Raw genomic sequence first — 23,557 nt, 5'->3', positions numbered from 1 at the left:
CCAAACAACACAAAAAATATGAATTAATGTTTACATAAAAGGAAAGTTATTAAATTAAACTTATCTAAAATTAATTTTATAAATTTTAATTCAAACATCCTTAAATCTTTAAAATGTACTACTTGATGTTTTTTTTGGTGAATACTACAAATTAAAAAATATAAAAATAAAAAGATTCTCTTCTTTCTTCTTTCTTTCCTTTTTCTCGTGTTCCTTTCTTTTTCCAACGGAACCGTGCAAGATAAGAAAAGCAGAAGAGAAAAGAGAAAAAATAAAAAAAAAATATAGTGGAAGCCTATTGAGACGCGACGATTCAAGGCAAGAACATAAAACTCAAAATTTAAGAAAATGCAGCGAAAATAAAAAGCGAAAAGACGTGCAGTAGAAGGTGAGAGGTGGATGGTGTAATACGCACACTCACGAAAACTGAAATCCCAAATAATCATATATTTATATTTTTCTGGCACCAACCCAAAAAAACAATAACAATTATCTTCCTTTTGGGAGAGATTCCATCGCATTACACTCTACCAAACCGAAGATTGATTCCTCTCTGAGTAGCAATAAGGTACCGAAAGAGAAGAGATAGTGTTGTTGTTGTTGATTGATCGAGAAATAAAGAATGGATGATGAAGTTGTTCAGCGAGTGTTTCATGAAGGAGGACGCGATTACTTCCAACAACAGCCTTCAACTTCTTCGTCTTCCTCTTCCATCCTTCAATCTCTCCCTCTCCATGTGGTATATATGTCATTATCATGCATCAACCTCGTCTTCAATTTTTCTTATTATTATTGCTTTCTCTTTTCTCGCTCATATTATAGCTTCTGCTTGCAATTTGGATGAACCGAGTTTGGTGAATGTGTATATCGCTTGGAAATTGTGTTTTTCCCCTCTTCTTCGTTTCTAGGGTTCGAAGCTTAATTTGATATAGGTTTTTGTCTTTTTTGGTTGTTAAACACTAGCTAATTTTAGGAGTCGATACAATAGCTGAAAAATAAATTTGATATCCTTTTTATGTAATCACTTCACTCTCATCTTATTTACATGAGAGAGAGTTTATATTTTGCAGTTTGAATGGTATTGTTGTTTTTAATGTATGTTGAATTATTACATATCGATGAGCACACCTAACAGCTGAGTAGTAAAATTTATTTCCGTTGTGATAATCAGTTCACTATTATCTTAAAATCGTGTATTTGTTTGTGTGTGACTGTGAGTTGTCTCAAACTTAATATTTTGCAGTTTGAATGGTATTGCTATCCTTACATATTAAACTTTTTCACGATTAATTGTGGTAATTAATGCTAATATGTGATGAAATGGTGCAGTCTTTTGATCATGGATATTATTTGTTGGTAAAATCTATCCAAGAACTCCGAGAGAAAAAGGATGGCCTTGTTAGTATTGGCATTGGTGGTCCAAGTGGATCTGGTAAAACAAGGTAAGGTACCGATAGTGTTGTCAATGCCATTATTTTGAATGTTTTTTGTTGAAGTGAGGTGTATGCTGCTGTCTTAGTTTTACCTTATTTGTTTTTTGGATTTCGTGGTTCCTGAAGCTTAGCAGAAAAGGTAGCATCTGTTATTGGTTGTACTGTTATATCAATGGAGAACTATCGTGATGGAGTTGATGAAGGGAATGATCTAGACTCTATAGATTTTGATACCCTGATCAAGAATCTTGAGGTTTGCATTTGCTTCTCTATTACTTTACCATGTCTAAAATACTGGTCTGGCTTTATCTTACAAGGTCCTGATGTGTTTGCAAGACTGACCTATACTAATCCCTTAAATTTTATGCCTTACTTTTTGGCCTTTTCTAGCTCTACAGTATGTTGTATTGGTAATATGCAGCATTTCTGAGATTTGATTCTGATCAAAACTAGCCACCAAAAGCTAAATTGCAAAAGAAAAATAGTAGCCACAGATTTATCATGCTAGACTATTGGTGAAGTAGTTATTTGCTTGTGTTTCTTTTGGACTAAAACAAATTAGATTTTGAGTCAATTTAAAATGTACTGTTTAGGACTAGCTTATGTTTTTTTTAATTTTATTTATTTATTTTTTATAAGAAATGCTAATGAGTCTTATGTGTTGCTCTGGGATTTTTTTTCTTATTATTTTATACTTTGTTAACTAGCTTCTCTGTTTCAATTAGGATTTGACTAAAGGCAATGATACATTAATCCCAGAGTTTGACTATCAGCTAAAAAGGCGTGTTGGTTATAAAGCAATAAAGAGCACTTCATCTGGGGTGGTAAGCGAAGCTAATTGCAGTTTTGGTGGAGTTCTATGTTTTTACTTATTTATTTTTCTACAATTGGTTTCAGGTAATAGTTGATGGCACATATGCATTGCATGCAAAATTGCGGTCTTTACTGGATATTCGAGTTGCTGTGGTAATTTTGTTTTCTTTTCTCTTTTCTTAATATTGCAATAATTTTATGCCCTTCAATATGTTATATTGCTTATAAGTTTCAAAATAATACAGAGCATGCATTTTTGATAAATCAGGTTGGTGGAGTTCATTTTAGTCTGCTTTCTAAAGTTCGCTACGATATTGGAGATTCTTGTTCACTGGATTACCTTATAGATAGCATTTTCCCATTATTTAGGAAAGACATTGAGCCAGATCTTCATCATGCGCAGGTTGGTCATGTTCATATTCTCACATCTAAATTTCACTGCTAATTCTTTTGTTTTCTCTGCCCTGTTTTGGCAGATCAGAATTAATAACAGCTTTGTCTCATCATTCAGAGAGGCAATCTACAAGGTTAAATGCAGAAGTGAGGTGTGTCATTACATTAGTACTAAATTACTAATTGATGTATTGTCCTGTATGTGAGTTTATTTTTCTGATTAGTTGTCTTGTCTATTAGTAAGGTGCAAACAAGTCTCTCTAGAAAAAATGAGCACTTGAAGTTCAAGCTTGGCTTGTGATAAAGGATTGTTCATGCTTAACTCATTTATTTATATGAGCTATAAATTAAAAGCTTGATCTTGGCCTGTTTATAATTATGAATTCTATGCTTGACTCATTTATGAATTTAATATTTTTTCCTTCATCAAATTTCTTCTTGAATTACTTTTTAATTTTATCAAATATTAAGGGAGATGGTATTTTTTTATATATTTATTTTTGTGTGTGTGTGTTGGAATTGGCGTACAAATTCTTAAGTTTTTAACTTTCAAATTTTGTGACAGTCTTCAGATGATTCTGGTTCTGCTTTTCAAGGAAATGAAGCCCAGACAGATAAGTTAGTATTTTGGTTGTGGAAGGAATACATGTTTGGTGGTGACTAGTGTATTTTATCTTTTTTCTTACTACAGTTCTAATTTGTAAAATTTAAAATACATCTACTGAAAAATTCTCTTGCTTTCAGTTTTATTGAAATGTACCTTAGACCACCTTCAGCAAGTGAAGAAGCAAGGATAAATGATTGGATCAAAGTGCGACAGTCTGGGATTAGATATTATTTATCACTTGGTGACCAGAGGATTGTTGACAAGAATTTCATTATCAGGCCTAAAGCTGAATTTGAGGTATGAATATTTTCCATTTCTTTTTCATCTTGTTCTTTTCCTTTAGTTTGAACCTGCTGATTACAACAAAAATGCCCTTCAAGCTTAGTAGGCCACATTGAAATAGTTAGCATTTGACTTGCTAAACATCTTTCCTGTGCCTATCCCATCACTTAGATGCCGTCCCTTTCAGTAATGCTAGATTGCTAGCAAGTTGGAACTTTTAAAGGCATAAGTTGGCATCCTTCCTAGATAACATTATTAAGTTTGGATAGGTTCATAATCAAATGAAATTTAGAATTACAGTGTAGAAGTTGTATATTGTGCTTTTTTTATTTATCTTAATTATAATATTGGATGTTTGAGGAATGGTTTCAATATTTTTGATTTCTAGATAAACCCGAGGCTACAGCATAATTTTTTGTGGGTTTGACTTTGACACACACACACACACACACACACATATATTTCAAGTTCATGTCTTACTTTTTGGGCTTGGAAGGGAGCTTGCAAGAGATGTGACTGGTATTGCACAATAGGGATTAGAACTGGCTTCTGTCGACATATCAATGTTTATATTTTGAGAATGACTGCAGTTTGAACGATCAGGACAAGAGAAACATCATTGTATATGCTGGAAATAGGAAGATTTTAGGAGATAATAACTCATAGTTGGTATAACTAGGTTCAATGCATCATAGGAAGTAGTGGTATCTTAATTTTTCTCTTGTAAATTGTTATGGCATTAATTATCTTTGTAATTCTCTTGTATATAAATAAACTCATTCTGGTGGGTGGTATTATCACTAAGCATATTCAGAAAATGAGATCTGTGTTTCTTTCTTTTAACAGTATATCATTGTTGTATTAGAGGATAATTTTTTTTGTTGGGATGAAGTTATACAGGAATTCAGAAAATGCAGTTTTGGAATTGAAGTGTTTTCTGTGTCTATATTTATGCTTTTTTTTTTTCCTCTTTAATGTTAAGCTTGATTAAAATATTTATTTATTTTTGACCAATGGAGTTGGGGCACTTTGTACCTCTATTAAAAATAAAGTAAAAAATAAAATTAAGTAATAAAAGTATGTTGGTTTAACTGGTGTTGTGGTTTGTCCTTGAGCCCTAAGGTCTTCAATTCAAGTCTTGGATTTGAGAAAAATGTTAGTTTTAATAATAAAAGGATATAATGGTCTACCAAGTGTGGAGACCAAGATGGTTACTAAAAAGGGTATCCCCTTTATATATAGTATAGATATAGATTCCTCTTCTGTGTGCTCTTTGCACACTGCTAATGTACTTTGATTATGCCTCGTTTAGCATTTTCTTTTGTTTAACTTGTTATCCATTAAGAAAAGACAACCTACTCGTTTTTAGCAGATTTTTGTTTGCTTATGATTTTAATATTGGGACAGGTTGGTCGAATGACATTGGGTGGATTATTGGCTCTTGGGTACACTGTTGTGGTTAGTTATAAACGTGCATCCACTACTGTCAATAATGGGAAGGTTTCGTTGTCTTTTGAAACCATTGATGTTCTTGGCGAGACATTCATGGTGATGAGAGGAACTAATAGAAAAGTAAGTACTTTTTTCTTATCACACTAGATTATGTTTCATTTAATATCCAATCTTCTTGACTGCATTTACTCATCATTTTTAAGGTTTATTCATCAGTCATAATGTTGATTTTATGCAAATATTCTTATTGTATATTTCATTCCCTTCGTCCCAAATTAACTGCAGTTTTAACATTTGAAAATTGTCTCAAAATAATTAGTGTTCTCACTCTTCAATGTAATATTAATTACTTTTTTTTTTCTTCTAATTTGCCTCTTCATTAATTATTCAACTACCATTATAAAAAGTAATGCTTTTATTGAGAGAGTGAGATTATTTTAGTAAAAATGTATCAAAAGTGAAACATCTATTGTTATTTTTAATTTGTGTGTAGGGACCTTAAAATGTAGTCATTGTGGGAAAGAGGGAGTATAAATAAGGGTTAAAGCTTTGTATCACGTTAAAAATTCCTTGTTTTCTTCTCAGTTTTGGGAAGGTTTCTGATTGTCACACACTGAACCTTTTCATTTATTTATTTTTTAATTTCTTTTATGGAAACCTTTCCTTGGTCCCCACTGAGTTTGTTTGTTTTATTTTCTCCCATTTTATATTGAATAGTGCTTATTGTTTTCCATGTTCATTGCTTTCTGCTCACTCTGATTAACCCTTTTGTGGTTGATAATATGCTGAGTTACTTATCTTAAAGATGGAAAAAAAATAATCATTCTGCAGACTGTTGGAACAGAAGCATTAAGGATGGGTATAAATGGACCTTGGATTACTAAATCATATCTGGAAATGATTCTTGAAAGAAAAGGTAGGGATTTGGATGCTCTATCCCCTTAATACAGTTTATGCACATTTCAGTTATTTTTCTTACATATGATGATGACTGCTACAATAGGAAAATTTGTTTGATTTGAAAGTGAGGACAACATTTGGTCAATTAGCTTCACGATGACTCAAATTGATTATCTTAATTATCAAGATTAATTTGAAAATAATTTCCTTATGTTGCATTGACCTGTATAAATAATGAATAGTGCAATTGTTGTTTCTTTTCACTTTCACTTGCAGGTGTACCTCGACTTAGTACACCACCACTTGTGTCTAATGCAACTGTAGCTGGTAGTCAAGAAACAGTGATCATTGCACCAAAGCCAATCCGTGTTACTCCTGACCTTGGTACTGGGATTGATGATTTATCTCAGCCGTGGACTCGATCCCCAACAAAATCTAAAATGGAACCTGTTGTGGCTACATGGCATTTCATATCTTCAGATTCCTCCCAGCCTGACAACTCAGTCCTAGGTATTTTTCCTTGAATTGGAGGATGTAGCTAATTTTGGAGATAATTTCCTGCATGCTTACTTGAGATTTCCTTTATATTAAGACTTCTCTCATGAAGCAACCACAGATCCTTCATCTTTCAGGGATAGTATTAGGCTTGCTCCAATGCCTGATTCATATGACTTGGATAGGGGATTGCTTTTGGCAGTTCAAGCAATACAAGTAAGGAGCAGAAGCTTGGAAATTTCTTTTGTGCCTCATGATTTGAAGATAACTATTCCATAGGAAATTCATATTTATATGTTTGATGGGATCCTATCTTTTATTTTTCTTTGTTCCAGGCATTGTTGGAGAATAAAGGTGTCCCAGTCATAGTTGGAATTGGTAATATGATCATTTCTTGATACCTCATCCTCCTTCCTTTGTGTGTTGTAGCGTTGTGTCTCTCTTCATTTACCTGGATTGATTTCACCTGTCTCCATTTCATGTTGGAATGGGATCTGTAGTCAAGAAAACATGCGCACAGAACTCCGCCATTAAGTTTTATCTTTCATATATTAAAAAGTTAATAAAATGTTAGCACAAAAATATTTAAGCCATTGGATCTTGAATGTTTCCTGCAGTCATTTTGCTGACTGCGGGTCCCTTCTATTAGAAAATGACGTTTGGTTAAAAATTAATGCTGTGTCTCCTGATTGTTAAGTATTTTTGCTGATGTATCTTTTTTTATTTATCTGGGGAGATAGGGAAGGAGACAGATGAACTAGTTCCCATTTACCTATGCAGACTTGCTCCCTGCACATTGCTGTCTTTCTTTGCCACATGAAACCAAGTATACAACTAGCTGTATCACAAACAAATCTAACAACAAATGTGATAATATTTAATTATAACTTTATGGGAAAAAAAGTCCATAAAAGGAGGCATTTCAAAACAAATGGAATATTATTTTAGGTGAAAGCCCTGTAAATAGCCAGTTAATAGTATATGGTTAATTTAGGTATTATGGTGTTAAAATACCAGGTTGGTTCTTCAAATGCTTGCTGATTAAGCTGGAAGCTAATCGAGCTGAAACAAGATAGGCCTATCTCAAACTTAGCTTAATAATAAATCAAGCCCATTTTCTTGGCTCTAGATCTACTCACCTTAAGCACACAAGCTCCTCAGTTTAATATGCCAATATTGAGCCTTTTGTTAATCTGATATTTTAGGCTCAATGATTTCAGTGAATTTGGGCTTGAAATTCTACGGAGCCTCTTTTTTCTTCTGCTTTTCTTTTGTTTGCTGATTTACTGAATTTTGCTGAATCAGTTTTCCTTCATCTCAAAGGCTGTAGTTCTGGAAGCATGCATATAACATCTGTAGTTTTGAAAAAAACACTGATCCTGAGGAAGTTGTGCTTTTCAGGAGGTCCAAGTGGCTCTGGAAAGACTAGTTTGGCTCATAAAATGGCAAATATAATTGGTTGTGAAGTAGTTTCCCTGGAAAGCTATTATAAACAAGTAAAGGATTTTAAATATGATGACTTCAGTGCACTTGATTTATCTTTGCTATCAAAGGTAAGGCAATTGAAATATTGACTTGTTTAGATGTAGTGGATTGGGTTACTCAGCATGATAATTATTTGATGTTGCACCTTCATATATAACTTCTTGTGTACACTGATTTCTGTATATAAATGGATTTATTTCTTCTGAGAAATGAACATTTTATACTTTTTTAACACGATCATGTCAATTTGGTGTCACAACCTTTGGTTCCCATTAATCCCTCCCTTTCCTGGTTTGAACTTTGAAGTAATGAACTAGTTAATATGAGTTAGAAGATGTAAACTTTTTCAAGGTTTGGGACAACCTTGGTCAGACTTAATCTAGTTAAGAGTTTAGAGTGTATAATTTGACAGAGAGGCACCTTCTGTCTATTGCTTCAAAATTCTTATCCCCTATCCCGAATGATGTGGCAATCCAACTCTGTACCAAAATGCCATCAATTAAATCTAAACTGCTGTATTTAAGGATTTTGAAGTCAAGGAAATATCTATATTTTTGTTTTAAATTTGTTTTTGGTTTTGAATATTTTTCTCATTTATTTTATAATTGTAAAAATGTGTAACTTTTAAGTATTTGATTGATGACTTGGCAATGTTGATTTGGAGTACCACATCATTGGCGATAACTGATAAGCATTTTAGTAATGGCCTTCAGGATGGTTGCATTTCACCGATAAAAATTATGCCACTAGAAGGGACCAGCTAGTTGTATGGATATAAATTTTGGTCCCTATTTGCTATCATCATTCTTCAATCATAACTACAACAATTAAGCCTTATATCACTAGAAGGGACCAGCTATATGGATAAAAAATTTACAGTGTTCTATCAAGAATCAAAATTCTGATAAATTTGAGTATGAAAATGTTATTGTGGTCCAAAGGCTCTATTTTCCATCTAGAAAGCACAACTATGACACGAACCAGGGATACAATTCGGCATGAGGATATGACAAATGTGAAGGTTATATCATGCAACAGAGTTATTGTACAATATATATTAAATAAACATAATAACTCATCTTATATTAAAAGAGGAAATTGACATTTTAAAAATTAGCACAGTTCATTGTAGACATAGTAAAATGCTATCCACTAATTATTGTGATATTCCAATCTTTCTTGATATAGTAGTTCAAAAATTCGAAGTTAAGATTAAAAAAAGCTGCTAGGACCTAGGAGTGTCTGAAGTGTCTAAGATGGATGTGTCTGACATGGGTATGGGATAAAAAGAGATAGAGAGGGAGAAGAAAGAGAGAAGGGACAGGAGAGAAGGAGGTAAGAGAGAAAAGAGAGGAGGAAGAAAGAAAGGAGAGAGAGTGACAGAGAAAAAGAGAGAGTAGACAGAAAGAGAAAGGAAAGGAGAGGAGTGAGAGAGAGAGAGAGAGATGAGAGATATAGAGATGAGACAAGAAAGATAAAGTAAGTATGAAGAATTTCAAATTATTATTTTTTTGGAAGATTTTTTTTTCTGTAACTTTAATTTAATCAAAACACTTTTATAAATTACTAGAATTTTAATCTTTCCAAATTCCCTATCTAAACAAAATATTTTAGCAAAAGGCATTTTAAATTTACTAAAAAAATGAATTACCCTCTTTAAATTCCTCATTCAAACACAGTATATTAGAGTTTAAAAATGTCATTATGGTTTGGGGGCTATATTTGCCATGGTCCAAAAACTTTATGGACCTTTAATTGATTCCAGCTGCAAAGTTTGTTGGTAATGACTAGTTCCCTAGTTGTTTCTTGAAACAGTTAAAATATGAATAGTTTTGCATTATTGTAAAATTCTTTATTTCTTTGCTTTCTCCATTCCGTTTCTCAAATAAGATGCTGGTAGTGTCTCTATTTACCAAAAAAGGATGATGGTAATATCTCTTTGCTTTGGTTAGTCAAAGCTTCTGGATATTTGCAGTCATATTACTAATATGGATTATATAACATTCTCATTCTTGAGTTCCCTGCAGAATATTGATGACATAAGAAATGGTCAAAGAACAAAAGTGCCTATATTTGACTTGGAAAGTGGTGCTCGGAGTGGTTTCAAGGAACTTGAAGTTTCTGAAGATTGTGGTGTGGTCAGTTATTAAACTAGTGCCCCCAACACCTGAAATTTGTTGCCTCCATTATAACTTGTGAGATTTAATAAAATATCCTAAAGTTGAAAAGACAATTTCTTCATTGCATTTTATTTTTACAAACCCTATGAGAACTTTTATTAGTAGATTTTGAATTCAGTGCTGATTTAAGTATTAAAATGGTAATTGATTAATGCTGAACATGAGATATCCATTTAGGCTCTAGCTGTCGATAGTCAACCTTTTCAAATGCAAATACTTTTAGGTGTCAACTATGATTTTTTTTTTTAAATTTGTAAAAGCTCACTGGGCTTAAAGTTTGAACAAAATGCAAGCATGCTTACACCTTTTACTGATATTATATTTGAACTAGAAGAATGGGAAAACAAGAATTGAACTCCTAATCATTTGGCCAGAGAAGTTTTGATATCATGTCAGTGGAAAAGTTCCCCAAAAGATTAAACTATTAGGTGTAGGCCATGGAATGGTCTTAGCTCTAACATTTGTTTGATAGTATAATACCATGTTTGACCTGCCTATTTCTTTGAAGTAACCATGCTAATAGCTGCTCAGTAGTTTCCAAATGTTGTTTGGAGCTTAACCCTTCATAGCTTTGAGGCTATGATGCTATGGTAAAACTTCCTCCTTAGAATCAAATAAACATTGATCTGGTTAAGGAAGTAATTATACACCAAGATACCAACTGTAGTATGGTATGCTTGCTGCATCTTTGAAATCCCATGTCGCATTGAGTAGGGGATATAGCAATTGATTTGTTCCAGAAAGGGACTGTCTACACCCTACACACTTCACATCTAAAAATTTGTCTGTACCCACATTTTACTTGTTTCTATTTTTCATATAAATCAACGAGACTAGAAAAATGACATACAGATATGCATATAACTTGACATTATATATAGCTTGTCTGTATGCAGAATTCCTCATATAGTTGCTATTCATGTTAAGCTAGTTCTTTTTTCAAATTCTTCAATGTGGCTCTTGAGAGTCTTTGTTAATATTGACCAGATTATATTTGAAGGCGTCTTTGCTTTGCATCCTGATATTCGAATATCACTTGACTTGTGGATTGCTGTTGTAAGAATGAATCTCCATCCATCTTTGAAGGCCTTTTTCTGTTTCGTATATTTTTTATTTGTTATTGTTGGGGCTATGAAAGCCCCTCACTTCAATTTTCTTATTTGAAACAGGTTGGAGGTGTTCATTCACATTTGATTTCACGAGTTCAAAGAGATAAGAGTAAAGTGGGATGTTTTATTTCCCAAAATGAGATCATGATGACTGTGTTTCCTATGTTCCAACAGCTTATTGAACCTCATCTTGTTCATGCACATGTTAGTTGATAGTGTTCTTTCCCCATATATTTAAATTTTTAAATCTGCTTAGGAATTAATGATTAAGGTCTCGATGATTTTGGATTTAAGTGTTAATTGAACCATTAACAATTCTATAGCAATATAAAGATATTGTGTGTTGAATCATTCTATGAAAATACTGATTTATTCGTTATCAATGAAGAGCAAAATATAAGGATACAATGAATAAAATCCCTAAATGAGCTATACAATATTTCCAAGTTTCCCTCCAATAAGAACACAATAGTTAAAGACAGACTTCCTATTTGATGGTGATCCTACTCAATAAGCATCAGAGTAATAGACAATTTTAGAATTGCCTTTGTCTTCATATAATAGTCCGTGACCTTGTGTGTTTTTAATATATGAGGATGTGCATTACAACATCCCAATGGCATCACAGAGCAGTTAGGAATTGACTTACTATGTTTACTACAAAAGTAATATCTAGTCTAGTGATAGTAAGGTAATTGAGTCTACCAAGTCGTTGATAACTTCTTGGGTCTTCCAATTACTCCCTTTGGGGTCCATAGGAGTGTCTCTGGGACGACAATCAAACATATTGGTCTCAGACTCAGTGAGAATGTGAAAAGAATATTTCCTTTAGGAAATATCAATGTGAGAGGCAGGTTTAGCAACCTCAATGCCTAAAATGTATTTGAGTGCCCTAGGTCCTTTGTCTGAAACTGACTTTGAAGGTGAGATTTGATCGGGCACATACCATTGGAGTCATTACCAAATGAAAATGTCATCAACATAGTCATAACATAAATGCACAATCTAAACAGAGAGTGAAGGGAATATAATCAATATATAGAGTAAGGTGGAGCTAAACCAGGCATGAGGAGATTATTTCAGGCTATATAGAGAATGATGAAGGCGATAAAAAAGTCGATAGCCACTAGAAGTAGTAAAACCAGGGTGGCTGGTCTATATAAACATTTTTAGGCAACTCACCATGCAAGAGTGCATTTTAATATCCAATAGGTGAAGTAGCCATAGCAGGAAACAAATGAATAAAAGTGATTTTGGCCATAGGGTAAGAGGTGTCACCATAGTCTAGATCAAAGATTTGCTTATAGCCCTTTGCAACCAAGCTTGCTTCAAATCGATTAATGTTGCCATCCAGTCCAATCTTCACATTATAAACCCAACAACAACCAACAATAGTTTTGTTGGGTGGCAACGGAACTAACTTCTAGATTCCACTTGCCTATAAAGTAGTTGTTTCATCCAACATTGCTTGTTCTCGATGAGGATCAACCATCGATTCATCTATAGACTTAGGAATAGACACATAATCCAAAGAAGAGATAAAATAAAAATATGAAGGAGATAATTGGTCGTAGCGAATAGTACAAGCATATAAAGGGTGAGAATTGCAAGAGGAACAAATACCTATGCACATGACAATGCAAAGCTCATGTGCATGTGACTGGTGGAGGGACATTTGGACTAGGAGATGATGACTGGAGGATCAATGGATGGTACGCCCATGGAAGGTCGTGGTCGTCAATGATAGGTGATTAGTGGTAGTGGAACATCAACAATGACTAGGGCGAGAACATTTGGAACATCTAAGGGAGCATCGTCAACAATGAACGTAAAGAAAGACTATGAACCAAAATATGCAGTTTTTGCATACTAGTTTTTATTTTATCTTATTTTTTTATAAATGATTTTTTTATAAATGATTTTTTTTTTTTTTTTTTTTTTTTTTTTTTTTTTTTTATATTTCAATTATAATATGACATAAGGTATGCTATTACAAAGTATCAAATTTTTTTTCCAAACTAGGATGATTGAGAAGTTGATAGAAAAGATTTGGAGAGGCAATGGAGACACAAGAAACCAACAATAAGAATTGATACAATACTTGAGACTCATGTCCCGCACTAATCGTTCATCTTGTACACCAATCTCGAACAAGAGCACAATTATTAGCAAAATGGACAAAAATCAAGTGTGCTAGTGAGCTTGCTAATTGAAATTAAATTAAAAGGGAAACATAAACAAATTAGACAAAATTTAAAGGAAGATTAGGAAATGGGTGGGTTTTTCCAATGCCACAAACTTTGATTTGAGAGCCATCTCGGAGAGTAATAGGAGGCAATGAGTCTGAAAAGACAATTGAGAGAAAGAGATTGGTTACCAATCATGTGATTAAAGGCACCAAAATCAAGTATCCAAGGTTCAATTGAGGAAGAATGAGAGACAAAGGCTACAAGATTACCTAAGCCACAATAATAACAGGTGAGGCAAGTTGCTGGCTTGTTGGAAGGCTAAAACTAGAGGAACTCATTATACTCAGTGGTGTAAATAGTAACATCTGTAAGTGGGGCAAGTTTGGCCACATTGGCCGACTTCGACTGTTCCCTAACTTTGGTGCAACATTTTGCTTTGTTGTGCCTAGAGTGGTTACAATAATTGCAACAAGGACAACTTTTGCCTCTAAGACCCCCACTACATCCACCACAATGGGAAGAGTGAGAGATGAGTAGAGGAATCACCAAAAGGAGTAGAGGAATACTAGATACATTGCTTGTGAAAGGTCTCTGCATCACTTTTGAAAGGCATTAAACTAGAAAAATTAGCAATCAAATGTCTGAGCTTATCGAGATATGTCTGCATATCCATATTCTCTAACTTGATAGACATCTTAGTGTTCACCACACAGTAGAGACGATGGACATAATTGGAATAGACTTTCTTGATCTTGATCCAAATCTCATTATAGGTAGGAAATGCTTGGTATTGAGTTGAAGGTTGGGAGTAATAGAGAACCAGAGGACACTGCATAAAGAGGCGTTGGTTTGCTGCCTAAGGTCTTGATCCTTAGTGGGAATGTATGTGCCTTGAGTGGTCAAGTGATCAGCATGACCTTGATCGTGGAACCACAGTTGGACAGCTGCTGCCTAGGTATTGTAGATGGCAGTTCGGTCAACTTTTCACATGGGATCTGTGGAACATTGGTAAAAGTCACAGTAGAGCTGGAATTGGATGGAGAACAGTGAGATGCCATGAAAAAGAGAGCCAAACAGGATTGGTGAAGGAAAGGGAGCACAGAGGAGTGGTCACTGGATAGGGCATCACACACTGTTCTGGTGCAGGAGCATGAAACTTACATGCTGGAGAGTAGTGGTGTGTGCAGTTATGTGAATGGGAGGAGATTGGAGGGGCACACAGGTGAAAGGGCGGTGCGGTGGCTTCCCATGCAGTGGTTGTGGGTACCATTGACCCTAAAAAAAATGGGCCCTGCAGATATCGAATCTAATCTTAATACCATATAGAAATATACAGAAACTGTTTCTAATCATCACACACATGCTGATTTATTTATAATCAGTGAAGAGCAAAAGAGAAGGATAGGATGAATGAAATCCCTAAATCAAAACTATACAATATTTCCATGTTTCCCTATTTACATAAAATCAAGTCAGATCTTTAACAGATTCCATATAAACAAGAACAACACTTCGTTACCTTTCATATTGCTCTCTAACTATGCCTACTTTACAATAATATGTAATTCTGTTAATCTGAAGAAATACTTTGGTTTCATCCATGATTGCTGACACTAATAACAATATAAAACTTGGTTATTTTAGTTGATACTTTTAGTCCTCCCTTTCTATTTTCTGTGCAGCATTGTCTCGGTTTTCTTTTTATTGTAGTGAATAGTTACTTTTGGAGAATAGAAGGATATATGATACATCATCATTTAATGTTGACTTGCAGCTTAAAATTCGAAATGACTTTGACCCTGTGCTTTCTCCTGAGAGTTCATTATTTGTATTAAAGAGTAACAAAAAAGTAAGAGGTTTATCTTACTTATTTATATATATATTATATATGACAAGGTTTTGTTCAAAATGTTTACTGAAGATAGCAATAAATAACAGGTAGCATATCAAGATATTGTTTCAATTCTTGATCCAGCAAAATTTTGCAGTTCAGTGCAGAAATTTATTGATATTTATATAAGGCTCCCTGGGATCCCTTCTAATGGGCAATTGAGAGATAGTGATTGTATTCGAGTCAGAATATGTGAAGGCAGATTTGCATTGCTGATACGAGAGGTTGGGAATATTTTCTCTTCCCATTATTTGCTTGCTGATACCTTAACACAATTATACACAAACACATAGTTACTGTCATTTTGATGATTTATTTTATTTGAAACATTTCTTGTTATCTTGTACATGTCAGCCTATCAAAGAAGGGAACTTTATCATTCAGCCTAAAGTGGATTTTGATATAAGCATTAGTACGGTTGCTGGTCTTCTTAATCTTGGGTAAGCCACAATGCAAAAAGATATTCTTACCCATTTGTAGATCTTCACTAAACATACAACTATGTTTGATGGATTAAGATGTGATGTTCATTAATTGTGTGAGCATTATGTGCTAGTAGAATAACATCTTAAGTTGTGTCAAACTGCTATTGGTTGAGGAGCAGCCAATAGTATACTTTAGTACATGTAGACATCTTGTTGGTAAACTCAACTATCTTACAGTAACTAGACCAGATGTTACTTTTGTTCTGTGGTAAGTTTCTAAATGCTCTTTGTGATGATGATCATTAGGATGTTGTGGTTTGTAATGTAAGCTACATCAAGAGTGTAGCACTAAAGGGTTACTTTATGATAATAAAGGCAATGCTGAAATTGTTGGTTATTTTGATGCTGATTCGAGCAGGTTCATCATTAACTAGAAGATCAACTTTAGGATATTGTGGGTTTGTTCGGAAAAAGTCTCATGGAGTAGAAAGAAGCAAAACATTGTTGCTAGATTAAGTGTAGAGGCAGAGTACCACCCTGTGATTGCAGCAACCTGTTAACTTGTGTCACTAAAGTTGCTTTTGTAGCTTTAATTGAGAGATGTCAAGCCATGAAATTACCTTGTGAAAATATGCTACTCTTCATTTTGCTTCCAGCATAACTTTTCATGAAACGACCAAACATGTAGAAACTGGGTATCATTTTATTAAAGAAAGTGTTTTTTCATGTGATTGGCTTTGTCAATTTTGACTATCAGTTAACAAATATGTTGACTAAATTCCTCAAGAGAACCTCACGTCAACTTTTTTCGTAACAAGCTTTTTGCATGATATATATGCTCCACCTTGAGGGAGAGTGTGGATTAAGCAAATGCTTCATATGCTTCACAAGTACATTGCATTATTTCTTCAACTTACTATTGAGTCTATTTGAATAAATTTTTCTAAAAACACTTAAAGGAGGGGGAAAATAAGAAAACAAAGAAGTTAGCTTCTCTATAAGCTAAAATTAACTTATACACAAGTTTAAAAACATTTTGGAGAAACTAATATGAGAGGGCTTCTACAAATTAGCTTATGCATAAATTAATTTTAGCTTTTGGAAAAACTTATTTCATTTTTATTGCATATTTTCTTCTTGTAAAAGTACTTTTAGAGAAGTTCATCCAATCAGACTCATTATATTTTGTAGCATATAAGAATTAGTGCCTATAAATAGTTATAATTAATGCACTTGTGTACTATTCTTGTATATAGGTCTGATTAGATGTGTGGTATCACACAATTCTTGAAAACCATCTTTCACTCGATCACTTTTTTTCTTGATTTGTTTGATAATTAGAGTATTTATGAATCATCATGATTTATTGATTGATAGTACTTTCTGTCAGGTATCAAGCAGTTGCTTATATTGAAGCGTCTGCATTCATCTATCAAGATGGAAAGGTCACATGATTTATCTTATGACTTATATTTTGATTGCAATTATGTGTTTCCGTTAATTAGCTGATAGAAATTACAAGGCTGAGATGAACTTGTTCCTGATTTCCTTTTCTCCTGGTTCCCCGCTTTCCTAAACTTAAACTTGGCTGATCTTTGCACTATGGGGATTCAAATTGTTTTTTAACAACTGAGGGTTTTGTGACAATTAATCTATAAGTTTATTTGATCATCATTCTTTTATAATAGAACTGGGTTTTAATATAACACTTTATTGTCATAAAACCAGTTTTAAGGAGAGGTGCAAGATTCAGAGGGATAACCCTAATTACAACAGAATGGTTATAGCAGTTAGACCTCTATATAAATGCTATGACTGAACAATGACCCTTGTTCCCTTATTTTTGGTGCCCGAGTAGAAATAACTAATTACTTTGGGATTTCCTAATTGTTTAGTAGTAATACCATGCTGCATTGTTTAGCATAATTATCAAAATTGATATATTCACCATGCTCTCACTACTTGATGGTGAGAACTTAGGATTTTAACCTAAAAATTTACAAATGTGTCTGTATGAGTGGTTAATAGTGTGATGAGGTTATTGAAATGTCTAATGGTAGTTTAGAATAAATGAATGTGTATGCAATTATCAATCTGTACTTGCAGCACTAACAATGTTGTCAAATATCCGTTATAACCCCGTTATAACGGAAAAACGTCACGGTTTGAACCTAAACCGCCATTCGCCATCCGTTATATGAAGGTTTATGGCGGTTTCTGCCATTTCCGATATGGCGCCCGCCATGGTCATGCCGCCGTGAAGGTTTATGACGGCCATGGCGGTCATGTCGGTTTTTTTAAAAAAAAAACCTATTTTTGGGCTTTGAAACAGGCCCAAATGGAGTGAGCCCTAAGTTTTTGGCTTGTCTCCGTGTCTCGTCTCTCTTCTCCCTCACAGTCGCGACTTTCTGCACTTGAAGAGGAGTGAACCCTAAACATCTCCGGTCACCTTTGTTCAACTCCAATCACTGCACTCCGGTCACCTTTGCCACCGACCACCTGAACCGCGGCGGCCCAACACTCCGGCCAGCAACCACGAAGTGCCAACAACACTTACGGAAGTTGAAACCGCCCCTAATCACCTCCGTTCACCGCCCCTTTGTCCCCTTTCTGGCCGGCGACCTGAACCGTGGTGGCCCAGTACTCCGACGAGCTACTCCGGCGAGCAACTCTAGCGAAACTAGGTTTTTTTTTTTCAGTTTTAATCCTACTTTTTTTTTTTCAGTTTTAATTAGGGATGGCAAAACGGGCCAGCCCGGCCCGTTTTGGCCCGACCCGCCATTGGCCCACCAAAAACGGGGCGGGCCGGCCCGGCCCGCCAATGTAAAACGGGCTGGAGATGCTGGCCCGCCCCGCCTAAGGGTGGGCTGGCGGGCCAACCCGCTTACAAAAATAAAAAATAAAAAAAAATGGAAAAAAAAAATTTATTTTATGGTTAAATAAAATTTTTTTTGCTACAAATAAATAAATATAATCATATGAAATTAAAAATGCATACATATTGTACTTAATATATGTTCAACAAAAACAAATTACAAACTTAAAACAAAATCAAATAGAAATTAGTCCATTTACACCAAAATCAAAACTAAATTATAAACTTACAAATTATTTATACACTAAATTTTTTGATAGTCCACAAACAAGTTTAAATATAATTAATTAACTTTAAATTTTTATTTTAAGAATATTAGAAGCTCTCTTAAAAGATGTCTCTACTTTTTTTCTTAATCATCTTCATCCTCATCTTCTACATCAAAATAAAATAAACATAAAAATAATTAAATTAAAAAATATATATATGCGGGCCGGCGGGTTGTGGCGGGCCGGCCCGCTATTTGGCCCGGCGGGTTGGCGGGCTTGGCGGGGCGGGCTTGACGGGTTGGCGGGTTGAAATGCTTGGCCCGGCCCGCCAATTTTTGGCGGGCCATGGCCCACTTTGCCATCTCTAGTTTTAATCTTCCTCCTACTTTTATTTTTTCAGTTTTAATCCTCCTCCTTTTATTTTTTCAGTTTTAATCTTCCTTTTTTTTTTTTTTTTTCTTTTTTTCTTTTTTCAGTTTTAATCCTCCTTTTAATTTTTCCTACTCCTTTGAGTCCTTTGTTAATGAATTCATTGTTGCATCTGCAGCAACAATTTTTTTAATCCCAATTCTTCTACCAATTGGGTCAATTTAAATTCCTATTTTCTTCTAAATTCTAAACTAACATTGAGTGCCTATTTTATTATTGTTCTTTTTCTTATTTTTAGGACAATGTCTAGCAATCCAATTCCAAGCCAAAGTCAAACATCCTCAAACTCTGTTAGGAGAACAGACATAGGATGGAAACATTGTCATCCTACCAAAGAGAATGATACCAATGAAACTATCTGCAATTATTGTAAAAAAATCATGAAAGGGGGAATTACAAGAGCAAAGCAACATTTAATCAATTATGTTATGAGACTTGATGAATTATGCTATTGTTGTTATGATATTTAAGTATTTAAGTTGATATTATGTTGGTTTTAATTTAGTTTTGTTGCTTGTTATTTATTGTTTTGCTGTTTTCTTTGTATAAAATATATATAAATATTTTCTTTATTTTTATTTTTTTGTCCGCCATGACTTCCGCCATAGGCCGCCATGGCATCCGCCAATAGAGTTATAAAGGATTTTTGGCCTCGCAGCCATAGACCGTTATCCGCCATTGATAACCTTGAGCACTAATAGCTCAATATACGTTACCAGTTGTTATCGGTGTCTGATGTTATTAAAATGTCTAATGGTGGTAACTGTGCCTTAAAAGTAGTTAACTGTTCTAGTGAATACGGGGTGGACAATGCCCAAAGAGATGATTATGATTTTTCATTGGAATAATTTATTTATAGTTGTTTCTAACTAGCATTTTTTTTTCTGCGGTAGATTCTAATTGAGGTTGATCATCTACAAGATGTCCCTGGCCCTTACATTCAGATAAAGGGTGTTAATAAAGATGCAGTGGAAGCAGCAGGTTCAATGCTTAAATTGGATGGTTCGTATACTACTAAGGTATTGATTTTCTTGCTTTATTGCAGTTCATCTTTTGTCCCCGGTGCATATTGCAGGTTCTGGATTAATTATGTCATGCATGTCTAGATGGTGCTTACATTGCTTACTATTGTTCTTGTTTGTTATTTTGTAGAGTTATCTTGAAATAATTTTGGAAAGACTACCAGCATTAGAAAGAACTTCTGGTGGAATTCATTCTCAGCAATCAGCAAGGCTGCTAGAGATTGTTGAATTTATTCAATCTCAGGTAGTTTATTCTTTGGACCATTATTAGCTGGTTTGTTTATGGCTTCAACAACTACTAGGCATTTATTTCAAGTATTTAAGTTTGTTGAAATTATAGGGATGTAGGTAAATGAGTAGGAAAAGAGCGTGAGTCCGTGAATAATATTCTCATGTATTTTGATGTGATGCAAAAGATAAACCATAAACTCTTACTTACAGTTATCCTAGAATAAAGGAGGAAACTAATTTTGAAATATAAAGAAATATGGAAATTATTCCTAAGAGATCTCTAAGATATTCTAAATATTATCATGATATTATGAGATATCCTCTAGATATTCTAACATACCCTCAAGCTTAACCTTTCTAAGCTAAGCTTGTTATTAATGAACCTTTGAAAAGGAAAAAAATAACCAACACTAATATGGGCTTCACAAAACATGGCTGGAAAGGCAAGTTAGGATGCTGGAGATGTTGGATTATTATGCCTTGCCAACGAAAAAAACTAATCAAGATGGGTAGGTAGAATGATCAACAAATTAAAGTTAGTTGGAATCTTTACATGACCAAGAAAGAGATTTTCACAGCGATGATCATTAGTGGAAATTCCTTCCAAGTTCCAAGAAATTATGCATGGGAGGAAATGAAAATTCTCCAAGTTTGTCAATAACTGTTGTAAAGTTGCCTCAATTCTTGGCTAGTCTTAATTTTGGCCTCTTTGAAGCACCTTACTGTGTTGAGTGTGAGTGTGTTTAGCCTCACATCAACTAGAGATATAACTAATTTAGTCATCATAAAGTTTGGATAATATTTACCTTATAAGTTGATTTTGTATAATTAAGTTAGATCTTAAACTCAAATTTTAATATGATATCAGATCTCATCCTGGGTCTATTTTAATCTGATTTATTCTAATAAACTAAGATCACCTACTTATATACCCCTTTATAATTATATTATGCATATTGGAATAGGGTTATGATTAATGTAGTGCTGGGATTCATCACCCAACGTCCACCATCACACGTTGTTAATCTCGTGTTTAAATATAATTAATTCACTTGACCTGATTTCCTAAACTAGTAGCACCTGCGTATCAACCCCTTACTATTCGATACATCAATGTCATGGTAAAGCTATGCAAACCTGCACATTTTTAAAGCTACTGCATTCTTGAATGCACGGAAACTTTTTCGCATTTTTAAAGCATATTTTGTCATTTTTTTAAGCATTGGCATTTATTGGTATTATGTTGAAACAAACAGGGATGTAGCTCTGCTTCAGAGTCCTCATCAAGTAGGGTAGTCTCTCCAATTGAAGGGATTATTGAGGAGATGCAATCAAGGATTAGAAGGCTTGAAAGATGGTTAGCTATAAATACGGTACCCAAAGCCTATTCCAAAGTGCTTGCTGATTTATTTTTATTTGAATTCACTGTAGTTATCTTGTTTTAATCATTATTATTTATTTATTTATTTTTATTTTGATACTGTGGGCAGGTTCTATGGACATTTCTTATGTCTGCCCTTGTTGGTTATTCACTTTATCAAAGGCGGCGTCAATAATTTTCTTGGGAAATTTTCAGGATCATGCATTGGTGTTCTTGTTTAGTTACCTCCATTTACCGGGCCCAATTTTTTAACCGGCGAATCCAAAAGCTCACTACAGTCTACAGCCACTAATCCCTCGAGTGTAGGTTCCGTTTAGGATACATTGCGGCTCATCAATTTCAAAGGTTAATTCTTGATTAATCCATTTGTAAATGATTTGGTGACAAAAATAGTTTGAGATATGCAGCCACCACTCAATTAAAGTTGTAAACAATATAAGTATTAGACTCAACACACCTGAAGACGTTAACGACCGCAAGCAATAGAATGGATGGATATTCAGCGAACGACTTTGCTGGTATTTGGAGGCTGATTGTAGTTGGTTCCAGGGATCAATGTTTGCTCCAAAATTAATGAGCCATCTAAGTACAATCATATATGAATGGTGATTGGTCAAGAATAACGGCACGTAGTCACTTAAGTCATTTTTTTTTATGAAAATAATCATTAAGTAAATTTGAGAATCTAAATGACATTCAGGCCGATTTTACTCCTAAGATTGGGTATACGCTTACTAAGTGTATTCAAAATTGACCTAACGCAAGTAAAGAGGGCAAGGTTATTTTCTATTTTATTATTATTAACGAGATTTCTGCTATTTCAGTTTGTCGTAGCTGCATGAAATAATGGGCCGATAAAGCCGAATGTCACATAAGATCCTTCGTTTTTAAAATATTTGCTTCAATGCACTTTGTTTTTGGTTATAATTGAAATATGTTGAAATTAATAAACTATTTCCCCATGTGATGTTAATTTGATAAAAATTGCATAACGGGAGTAAATTACGGGGAAGCAACCAACACCAATGAAACTACATTTGAGAAAATCTTTTTAATAAAAATCCTTTTTTTAAAGATAAGTTGTAGTATATGATGTAATTCATTCTTTATAAAGTAATTTATTATTCTTGATTCTTTATTGTGTTCTTAATGCTTTCAACATTGTCCTACATTTGAGAAGTCTAAGGCATTACGTGAAGGAATTGAAACTACATTTTAAGCCTATATGCTACATACTTTACATAATTCTAAAAATCGGATATGATTAACGTACATTTTATGAAAAAAGATATCATCTGCATCATTTCAATATATGTATTTTTGCACTTAATAAAAAAATAGGAAATAATTTACCATCAAGAATATAATAAAATGTTGAATAAGAAATACTTTTACGCCATGAAATCTTAATTTCTATTTGAATCCTTTATCAAAGTTTGGTAATCAGTAATCAAATTGCATATATTTATTACTTTATGAGTTATTACTACACCTGTGCCCTCGTGTATTTCTTAACATGAAAGCTATATAACAAAAAACATCAGAATATCGAACAAATGTCAAGCAAGCAATGAATGATAGCTCGCTCAATTCTACTTGGAAGCATTGTACGAAACATGTAACGCAACGATACAATCCATGGTACAAGGCATTTTAGAGAGAGGGTCGTGTCCTAGAACTGTTCCTAAAGATGTCAATATGAAAAATTATTAGTGAACCTCTCAAATGATGAAAATGCATCAAAATTAAGCAATAG

General features: G+C 34.0%; 1 protein-coding gene across 10 annotated transcripts; it reads left to right on the top strand.

The window, feature by feature from the left end:
• Positions 1-258: 258 nt before the first annotated feature.
• Positions 259-22,605, top strand: LOC109787695 (P-loop containing nucleoside triphosphate hydrolases superfamily protein). Of its 10 annotated transcripts, none has more exons than XM_083071106.1 (26): positions 261-739; positions 1,330-1,442; positions 1,568-1,686; positions 2,159-2,257; positions 2,331-2,399; positions 2,515-2,649; positions 2,723-2,791; positions 3,205-3,257; positions 3,384-3,543; positions 4,936-5,100; positions 5,812-5,896; positions 6,157-6,390; positions 6,473-6,591; positions 6,711-6,753; positions 7,777-7,928; positions 9,888-9,998; positions 11,028-11,096; positions 11,210-11,353; positions 15,113-15,187; positions 15,277-15,453; positions 15,584-15,669; positions 17,045-17,099; positions 20,061-20,186; positions 20,320-20,433; positions 21,677-21,777; positions 21,911-22,605. In XM_083071106.1, exons 2-26 carry the CDS (start codon positions 1,391-1,393, stop codon positions 22,020-22,022), a joined length of 2,724 nt encoding a protein of 907 aa, XP_082927232.1. In that variant the 5' UTR covers positions 261-739; positions 1,330-1,390; the 3' UTR covers positions 22,023-22,605. The 10 variants fall into 10 exon arrangements, 9 of the variants coding, with proteins under 9 accessions (XP_082927233.1, XP_082927234.1, XP_082927232.1 ...); XM_083071105.1 differs by having other exon boundaries at positions 1,565-1,686; XM_083071103.1 differs by having other exon boundaries at positions 1,560-1,686; positions 2,159-2,254.
• Positions 22,606-23,557: the final 952 nt, after the last annotated feature.

Source organism: Cajanus cajan, chromosome 3, assembly GCF_000230855.2.
Source record: "Cajanus cajan strain Asha chromosome 3, NIPB_CcT2T_4, whole genome shotgun sequence".
NCBI classification, from domain to species: Eukaryota; Viridiplantae; Streptophyta; class Magnoliopsida; order Fabales; family Fabaceae; genus Cajanus; species Cajanus cajan.
The sequence above is the reverse complement of the archived record's forward strand: the minus strand, read 5'-3'. Positions and strand labels throughout refer to the sequence as shown.